The 10,586-nt window shown below is 39.8% G+C and overlaps 1 protein-coding gene across 6 annotated transcripts in view; it reads right to left on the reverse strand.

Annotated features, from left to right (window-relative positions):
• CYLD (CYLD lysine 63 deubiquitinase) overlaps positions 1-8,475 on the reverse strand; it is a 63,739-nt gene extending 55,264 nt beyond the window's left edge. For 3 of the 6 annotated variants that reach the window (XM_063109179.1, XM_063109178.1, XM_063109174.1), the window contains exons 1-2: positions 8,336-8,421; positions 1,180-1,834 (exon numbers count right to left, since the gene is read on the reverse strand). In XM_063109179.1, coding sequence (XP_062965249.1) covers positions 1,180-1,683 — 504 coding nt within the window. In that variant the 5' untranslated portion in view covers positions 1,684-1,834; positions 8,336-8,421. The other 3 variants (XM_063109176.1, XM_063109177.1, XM_063109175.1) reach the window with 3 other exon arrangements.
• Between the last annotated feature and the right edge of the window lie 2,111 nt (positions 8,476-10,586).

Consider the following 10,586-nt stretch of genomic DNA (forward strand, 5'->3'; position numbering starts at 1 on the left):
TATTATCACCATTTTACATATGAAGAAGCAGATTTAGAGAAGTTAAGTGGGTTGGTTAAGTAACCCAGCAATACAGCTAGTAAATGGCATAACTGGGACTCAAATCCCCAATTGTTTTACAATCACTGCTTAAAAAAAGTAAATCAGGACACAAGAAAGGCATGAAATTCTATTTGCAAGAATGTCAAAATGTAACTGACATTTAAGTTCTTGAGAATTAATATTAAATTTGGAAACACATCACAGAGTTCTCGGGTTTCTTTCCAGGAGAAATAAATTCCAAGATAACTTTTACATATATTATCTGGGACAGCTATAAGCAAGTTTAAATTGCTGCAGCTTATTAGAAAAATCTTATATCTAAGTCATCATTACTTAGCACACATTAAGAAGAACTGAGAAACCTATAGATGATAATGTCACAAGATAATTAATTTTTGAAGCAATTAAATTGGTAAAGCTCATTTTTAATAAAAGCAATGTTAAAATTTCTAAGAGTTGGTAAGTCTTCAATAACTATGTGATTTATTTGTATGTTCCTACTACAAGTATAGCAGATAGTTTTAAAGTTTTTAAGAATTTGTAGATTGTTTTGGGTAGTATGGACATTTTCACAACAATAATTCTTCCAATCCAGGAGGACAGGGTGCCTTTCAATCTTTTTGTGTCCTCATTCATTTCTTTCAGCAGTGTTTTGTAGTTCTCATTGTAGAGATATTTCACCTCCTCGGTTAAATTGATTCCTAGGTTTTTTGTGGGGGGTTGGGGGCAACTATTGTAAATGGGTTTGCTTTCTTGATTTCATTCTTTAGATCAACTCAATTCATCATTAAAAAGTAAATCCTGGGGGCCAGCCCTGTGGTTCACTCGGAAGAGTGTGGCGCTGGTAGCGCCGGGGCGGTGGGTTCGGATCCTATATAGGGATCCTATATAGGGATGGCCAGTGCGCTCACTGGCTGAGCATGGTGAGGACGACACCGTGCAGAGTGCAGAGGGTTGTGATCCCCCTACCGGTCAGAAAAAAAAAAAAAAAAGTAAATCCTAAGGACTATGTGTACTATACCTATAGAAGACTTCTGGGAAAACTTATTTTGTACTAAAGGGGGAAAAATGCATATGTGCATACAAATACACACAAACACACATGCACAGCCCACTAAAATGGTTTATCAAACTTACCAGCAATTCTACTCCAAAGAATATTCCCGACACCGTCCTCTCTGCTAATAAGGGTCCCCTGAAGCGCACAACTCCAGGAAATTTATCTTCCCCAGATCTCAGCTGTACTTTCACAGGGCAGCCCACATCTATTTGAAGGCCTTTACTTAGTCTGTTTCTGTTTTTAAACAGGCTGAACCTCTCCTCACAATTGGTAATTGCCAAAAGTAACTCTGTGAATTTTTCATTTATTTCTACAACATCCTTTTCATCAACAAAGAGAACCGCATGAGGTTGCTCTAGAATTTTTAATCCAATCTGATTTTTCTTGCCTTTTGCAGAAGGAATCCTCGAATGCCCCACCGAACGATCCTGGATATACTGTCCTATGCTCCCCTTTGGTACTTTCAGGAGTTTTTGCGTTTGCTTGTCTGTAACACTGCATTCTTGAAGAAGCAAATAAAAAATCCGCTCTTCCCAGTAGGATGAAGTAACTTTTTCTTGGCTCCATAAGCCTGAACTCATTGTGATAATAACGTCAAAATATTAACTCAAAAAAAAGGGAACTACCAATAAGTTTGTTGTAAAACCGCAAAAAATAAATTCACTGGCAGTCCCAAAGCATGTTTTTAGCCATTTGGTGTCCATACTGTAAAAAGACAGCAAATCGAAATGCCTGGTGAACAAGCAAAAATAAACTTTAGACTTCATTCTACATGACCTAAAATTAAGGTTAAAGACTCTTAAAAATATCATTTGACTAGTAAAAACACACACACACACACACACACACACACACACACGAAATATTTCCAAAAATATCTAAAAGGGCTAAAAGACATATATTACTTGTATCTACTGTAACTGTGCATATTTAATTAAGGAAATCCAATTGTAAAGTCCCTTCAAAGATAATATAATGTTTGTTTCCATCCAGACACTGCAATTTATGAAGTCAGATTCCAATAAAAATTTTAAAGGTTACCCTTATACACATATTCTGACATTTTTCAACTTTAAAAAGTAGCATTTTTAATGGATCCTGCCTAACTTAAGATAAGCTGTTGTATTTGAGCAAAACACACATAAATCTTACAAACCAAAAAGGCTATCATATCAATCAAAATATCATAAAGTCACATTCTGCAACTTTAACCACAATTCATTTATCTGTATACCATATTTTGATAATGGAACATTTTACAACTGACCCAATTTTATTTCCTTCATCTTGTACATTGTGTCCTTAGATAGGCAAATTTTAATCACATTAATCATAGCTATCATTTAATTTCTCACAATCATAAATATTAGATATTATAATCTTATTATGTTAAAGATATTTTAAAGGTCAATCCTGCAGCAGCAAAACTTGGACTGCATAACAAGGAGATATGCATAACAAGGTATAAAATGTTTTTATACCACAATTTTAACTATGTTTACAAGGAAGGAATACACAAAAGATTTCTTTTTCAGTTTCAAATATCTTGAAAAGTTTTCAGTTCATTTAAAGTTTTTACAGGAATAATAATCTTCTATAATTAAGTGGCCTGATTCTCAAAATCACACAATTTCATTAATTCAAATTGAGACTTTACTTCATTATTTTAAATAACTGTTTTGTTGAAAACAAAAGTTCCAATGTATTCCCTGTTACAAGAATGCAGCTATTTGTTTTCTAAATACAGTACTTATTTCATCCTTCAGTGAGACAAAGGTATCCATTTCCATTATTCTGGGTAATGGCAGCAACTGATAGAGCACTATCATATTTATCTATTTTATTCTTGCAATTAAAAAATGAATACTCCTAAAACAAAAGAACCAAATTTCATTTCTTCGTTTAACTTAACAATGAAACACTCTAGCAAATCTATTCACAGAGTAACATTTCTTTTAGAAAGAATTATTAATAAGACATTCCCTAATGGTGACATTTTTAAAAGTCTGTCCCTCTACGAGCCAGAATGAGAAGTGTGGGTTACCCAAAACAGGCTAAGAGTCTGGCACACTTCAAACCAACATTACTGAAATATCTGTGCAACATTTATTGAGGACAGAGGCATGAAGAAGAGCATGAAGTGGTTCTCTCTCTCTCTCTCTCTTTTTTTTTTTTTTTTCTTCTTTTTCTTTCCTTTTTTTCCTTCCTTTCTGCAATGTGTTTGTTTTAATTCCACTTGAGGGCACTGTCTACTTCAGCAGGAATGGGATCAATTTATACTCGCCACTTATATAAGACACCTGTGGATACGTCTATCTTGGCACCATACAAACGAAACTGCTTGGGCTACTCAAGCAGCCACAACGCCCCTTATTTGGCTCTATTCTTTTAAAGTACCAAAAAGAAGTGTTTGGCATTTTTTACTAAAATGCTTTTAAACTTTTCAACAAGGAAATGGCTTTTTTTTTCTTGATCATAGAATTATCACTGTGAATATAAATTATTGTGTGACTCTCAATAGGCAAGACTCTTTGTTACTTTGTTAAAAAGGCTTTACATTATGCTTTTTGAGCTCTCGTGTCTGCTTTCTATAGATCTACAGTCTACATTTTCCCCTGCAATCAGCCATTTTCTGTGGTTTCCTGCAGTATGCATTTGACTCCTTTTACGGCCTTGTTGCTTTCCAACTTACTGCCTCTAATCAGTTCTGAGAAGCCAGATGATGAAATATGTTAGTGTGTTAAAAAAACAAACAAAGCAACAATAACAAAAAAAGGAATATATAAATTCTCAAAGGATCTTTAGTAGTAAAGTGCATAGGCTTTATTGCACAGACATCATTCTGTTTGCTCTAAAAAACTGAGATAGTCAAAAAGCAACTTCCAATAAAGTGAACTATAGTTTTGGTTCTCTTTAAAATGTATTTCCATTTTTGATCCAAAAAATTTTTTAAAGGTAAAGCAATTCGATTTTGAAAAGAAATTCTTTTTAGAAGTTCCTAAGAACGATATTTTAAATATCAAAATCAGAAACTTACTCAAATCTTAATAATTGTTTACATGCCAACAACTCCTACTCTATTGGGTCTCTAGCTTAACAATTCATGTCAAAGTTAAAAACAAAAACCATTAGAGCTAATAAAATATTATCAATACAAAACTAAATTACTAGATGTAATGCATTAGGACACAATATTTTAAATGAATTTGATTACCAAATTGCATTTTGCAAATCATTTAAGGGAGACAGCCCACAGTAAAAATTGATATAACTACTTGATTTATAAAAAAGTTGAGGGCAATAAATAGTGATTTTCAATTATCATATTTTAAAGTGAACCACACAAGGAGCAGTAATTTTATTCTAATCTGAATTAGCAAAAGTGTGAATCAGCTTAGACTCAATAAAAGGATGGGTCATGTTAGACAACCAGAACAGCCAAAGCAAAAGTTATAAAATATTTAAAAAGCATTATCCAAAAATAAAAAGGATGTGGCCTTTCCTCTTTTAGAAAGAATACATTAAGAACAGATTTGAAACTATCATATTAAAAATTGATTCTCTTCATTGCCAGGGATAGAGAAAGTTGAATGGGGAGCTTTATGGCTCTAGTCTAGAGATATAAAAGATAATAAACTTATTATCATTAACATTCTCAAAATACTAGTATTACAATGGAAGTATGCTAACACATATTTCCTCCCACTGTAGAAATGAATATAATGCCAACATTCTTCTTTCACTGGGATATGCACAGTAGTTAAATAGTTAAAGTCTTAAAGACCCCAATCAGTAAAAGTGACTCAAGATAACATGAAGGGAATGATTTCAACCACATTGTAAATGAGTTCTTTATCAGTCAGGAAGGTTGGTCTATTGATTTAGTATTTTTATATACTCAATATAGTATTAGACACTGAAAAATACAGATTTAAGACATGACAGCTGCCTTCCACAAATCATCCGATATTCACTCAACTTCTGCCTTTAAGTAAAGATCATAGGAGCAGTAAGACAACACAAGGAAGCAGAAGCACAGCCAAATTCAAAATCAGGATAGGGCAGGTGCAGGGGGTAAGGAGAGGGCTGGTCACTGTGAAGGGAGAAATTTTCATTTATATATATTCTCTTACTACTTTGCAGGTTAAATTACCCTGAGGCTGAGTATATCACAAATGACTCATCTAAATACTATCCTACTTATTTCAAGCTGGGTAATTACTGTAAGTACTGAATGAAGATTATCAAAAAGTTGGAAACAGTAACATATTTAACCCTAAAACCATGTTGAACAGAGGTCTTTCTTTTGACAACACTGAAGATCAGGGAACAGTTCAGGATCACATAGATTTGAAAATGTATCTCGTTATCTGAGCTTGTTGACGGTCTGAATCATGAGTAAAGAGTAATTTAATTGTATTCAGACAGTCATTAAACCAAGATGAGAGTTGGAAGGCACAAATGTTTATCAGTTTCCCATGAATGCAATGGAAAGATGATCAAGAATGTTTCACCTGAAAATATTAAAGATCAGAATTACCATGTTCTAAAAGTACAAATGATCATTAATCATTAGCTACATAAAATCGACAACAGTTAACTTATCCAGGAGACACAATGTCATTTGATGCTCAAGTTATCAGATTATACTGTTCATAAAAACCTCACAAAGACACATGTAATTCAAGAACTTTTTGTATCTCCTAAGATATCCAGCTTGTTTTAAAACCCACAGGAGGCTATCTAAATCAGAATAAAAATAACACTAAAAAATTGACCTTAAGGGCCGAGCCCGTGGTGCACTCGGTAGAGTGCTGCGCTGGGAGCGCGGCGACGCTCCCGCCGCGGGTTCGGATCCTATATAGGAATGACCAGTGCACTCACTGGCTGAGTGCTGGTCACGAAAAAACGACAAAAAAAAAAAAAAAAAAAAAAATTGACCTTAAGTATAAATGGCAAGAAGGTAGGAAGGTCAGTGTGAACACCAAAGGAAGAAGACAAGTGGGTCTTTTTCCAAATGCTTCTAGATAGCTAGAATGATTTTAAGAAAGAACATCTCTCACTAAAAGAATAAGTCATTATATTCCTAAACAGCTAAATAGGAATGACCAGAAAGGAGACAGTCTGTCTTAATTTTCCTCATAGAGTAACTTGTGTGTCAAGTACACAGTCCCTAAAACAAGTGGGATTTACAAGGCTTAAAAAAAAAGTCTGGCTCCTTCATCTGCATGTCAATGTCAGAAGAAGGAACATAACGTTTCACTAAAGTTAAACCTAGCCACTACTCTAACAAAGTGTAAATTCCCAAGTCCTTCATCTTTATATTTCCAGTGCCCAAAACCAGTGCCTGACATAGGGTAGGTATTCAGTACGTGAGAAAGGAATGAAGGGCTTGCTTATCACTCAAACGATAACAGTAAAAGCCAAAATCCCATTTTCTCACCCTGTTTAAGTGATTAGTTTCTTTCAGGTTAAAAAGAGAGAGAGAGAGAGGGGGAGAGAGAAAGGAAAAAGACTCAAGTGTTGGGAGTATTTAATCACTTTTGCCTAAAAATTCACTAATTCTCTGGATGAATGAAGTCATGGTCAATTTTTATACCACTTTGTTACACATATAAGCTGAAACAAATAAGGAAAATTTCACAATTATGAAACCAAATTATTTTGAGGTTCATTTGAAACCAGCTTCCTAGAGCCTAACACCAAGTATGATGCTTAAACTGTATAATTGATCTAAAAAACCAAAAACCTCGACAAATCTAAGATCATAGTGTGAAAATCAGGAACAAAATACTAATAGTTTGATAAATAAAATAATTATTCCTTTCTTCTTGCATTAAAGACTTACTTAAATCAAACAAAACCACAGTTTAGGCATACCAGACCACAAAAATCATTGCTGCTTAAGTCTGTTTCTGTTTTACGTAACAAGTATCCTGGCCTTATTAGCTCCTCACAAAAGTTACCACCCAGGGGAAGGCATCTTTACAAGAATACCTATTTTGCTGCAGAACATTAGAGAATATTCTGGGTTTTATCAACATTCATAGTACATGAACTTTAAAAAATTTTCCAGCATATTATTTTCTCCTAATACTGTTCTAGTTCAAATCCACCCACTACCCAGTAGGGAATGACAGGCTAAATTCTTAAGGCCATTCAATCTACTTGAGGCATGAGGGGGTGTACAGAAAGCAAACACTTGAATGAACACCCTCTCAAGGCCTGGGTTTTTCTCTGGGAGCCAATGATTGCAAAATGAACAATCTTATTAAGATTCCTAATTAGACTGAATTCAAAAGCAAGGTAGGAATGTTCCTTAGCTGAGCTAAGGACACAACTTTCCAGGGAAAACTGGGGAGAGGAAGGTAGCAGGGATGATGGGGGTTGGGAGACTGCAAGGCCACAGGCTTGGTGGCTGGAAAATGACAACCATCCTAAAACATGCAAATGCCAAGGGGTGGAATAGAAAAGATGCCAAGTACATGAATAACCAGGCAGCTGACCCAGCTGGGCCCCAAACTCAAGAACACCATCTTCCTTCAAGATTTCACGATTTCCCTTCATATCGTTAATATAATAAAGAAAAACAGAAAGAAAGAATATCTGTCTCAACAGGGCGCACCTTCCAACTAAAGAACTCCAGATTATTGTGTAACACCATTCTCACCCTGGAAATGGGGAAACTGAAAGGAAAAGCAGAACACGCCATTAACGAGGCCAGAATCCCGACTGCTCCTCCTGGACGGGAGCCACAAACACCCCAAAACCGATCAGTCCATTCGCCCCACAGCACAGACGTGAAACGTTACAACCCGGGCCTCTTAATGCCAACTGGGGCAGTTAAGAGCCAATCAGCAACCCGTACCTCAGTTTCCCCATCTTTAACTGGGGGGGGGCGGAGAAGAGGGAGACTGCGTCCTACGCTGCTCCCACACCAAGCTCTCTCTCCTCCCGGGGGTCCCGGCGGCGGCCACCACGCTACCACGATACGGGAGCCCTCCCGGGAATGCTGGAGGAGTGGGAAGCCCCGGGGGTGGGGAAGCCCGGCTGACGTCGGCAGGCTCTGCACCTCCCGGGCCCGGCCGGCTTGGGCCGGGGAAATTAACGGGCCGGCACCCAGGGCCCGGCGGTCGCCGCGACGGTTACAGGCGTCCCGAGGCCGGAGAGGGGCGCCCGAGGGCATCGGGCCGCCCGCTGCTCGGCCGGCCGCTCGCTTGCTCGCTCACTCACCTCGGGCGGCGGGGCGTCACTCCTTGCCCAGCCTCCCTAGCCCGTGTCCCGGGCCGGCCCCGGCGCCCCACATCCACCGCCCTAGTATTTACCTCCGACGCGCGGCCCCCGCGCAACCGAACCTGCTACCTGGGCCCGCCCCCACCTGCCCCGCCTCCGAGCCGCTCACGGGGGAGGGAGGGAACGGGGGCGAGGGGAGCAACCGCCTCACCAACCAATCGCAGCCAGAGATGCGTTTCTGCTCGCGCCCTGGTTGGGTCTCCCTGTGACAGACCTTCCTCCAATGACTGCAGGTCCGGCGCCAGCTGAAGGGACTTTCCGCTCCGTCAAGCTCGGTGGAGCCAAAAGGAAAGCGGACGGGAGGGGCGGAGAAGAGTGGGATAGGGGCGGGAAGCTCCGGCTGATTGGACGGAAGCCTGTGGGTGCCGCGTTATCATTGGCTGACACTGGAGCCGGGGCAGGGCGCTGTGCTTCTCCCAGTTCCACCTCTGCTCCTCTGCTCTTGGCTTTTGCCTTAGCTGTCAAAACTGAAGACTCTTTAAGAGTTTGGGACTGGGATGGGGAGCAGTCCAGACGAGAGCTGCGAATAGGATGCCAGGATTCCATAAAAGAGCAAAGCCTTAGAATCAGACCTAAGTTTGACTCCTTTGCGCTTTCAGTTAGTCGCCGCGTGAAATGGGGAACTCACAACCACACTGAGCCTCAATTTCCTCATCTGTAAAATGGAAATAATAGTCTCACCTGTCTCACAGGATTGTTGCGAAATACCATATTAAAGTTCCTGACGCGCTGTAGGAGCTTAGTGAAGGGTAAATCTCTTGCTCCCCTTCAGATTCGGCCTGGGACCCCTGCTGTTTCTGACCTCTGTTGCCACCTATCCCGGTTTGGAGGAAGGTCTCCTAAGGGTGGTGAGGAAGGGATTTCCACACGCCGCCTCACTCAGCCCTGCACCCTGGCCACCAGCCAGGACTTTGGGGTGTAGTTAAGGATCTTTCAATTAGAGGGAGGTTTCTGATTCCCAAAAGTGCTCATAATATTTAAGGAAGTGCTTTTTATAATCAGTCCCAGAGCCTTGCAACGTGCCTTGCTGCTCTGGATACTCCTGTTAATTAATTCCTTCTCCTTTGACATCTAAAGTACTAATTATGGGAAAAGGTGATTAATACTGAGAAAGGAGAAGGGGTGTGTGTGTGTGTGTGTGTTTAATCATGACACAAATTTCCCCAGTGGAAAGTGACGTTTCTGAAGATCTGGGGGATTTAAACCAATGAGTACATAAAAGTAGTCACAAGACTGATTACTTTCAGTAGTAGTAAACAGGACACCCCTTTCCTTGACACAATCACCCAGAATAAAATGAACATCTTTCAAAAACCTAAGCCTCGACGCACTCCTGTTCTTCCTTAGTCCGTCCTTGTCCTGTTTCCCAGGCTTCATGACCTCACTGCAGTAGGAAGCAACATGATGGGAATCAACAGGACTGGCTTTCAGTGTGAGCTTAGGCAACATTCGTCCCCTCTAGATCTAGATTCTCCAATAAAGCTGGTAGGAATCAGAGATCACAGGAGAAATTTTCAGCCAAAAGACTGTGTTTGCTTGACTCATACAGTAAGGAAGAGGAAGGAGAAGAGGAGTAGAAGGGATATTTTAAGTCCTTTTAGACAAAATAAGCACTCCCATTTCTCTAGTTTGCCACACTCCTCACCATTCCCTACTTTATCCCCCTGGTCCACTTCTCTCATTTGCAATATCCACTGGCCCCTGACAACCACCCCTGAGCTAGAACGTCTTTGTGTCCTTTCTGATGATGGTGTTTGGTGCCACTGAGCTCTCTGTTTCAGTAGAGCTTTCTTCCCCACCAGCAGTGGTCAGATACCTCGCTCAGTCCTCCTGTCACACGTTCACTGAATCAGACAGTGCCAGGGCCTGACGTCATCCAACATATCTTCATCCAAGCCAAGCCCAACAAACAGGGCTTATCTCAATTACCATCTCCTATCAATTGTTAATGGCTGCCTAGAACATTGTGTTGAAGACAATACCGAAGCTGTATTCAGGCTCCCAGGAAAGAGAGATGCTTGCCAGGGGAAGAAATAGAGGAATAGTGTCATGGTGCTAATATTTGTAATTCTTGATAAACCAGCCTCTCGTTTAACAGATGGGAGATCTGTAAAGGTCCAGAGAGGGAAAATAACTTGCCCCCAGTCACCCAGAAGATGGGCTGAGATTCTGACTTTCCTCATTCCAAGCC

This window comes from Cynocephalus volans, chromosome 10 (assembly GCF_027409185.1).
Source record: "Cynocephalus volans isolate mCynVol1 chromosome 10, mCynVol1.pri, whole genome shotgun sequence".
NCBI lineage: Eukaryota > Metazoa > Chordata > Mammalia > Dermoptera > Cynocephalidae > Cynocephalus > Cynocephalus volans.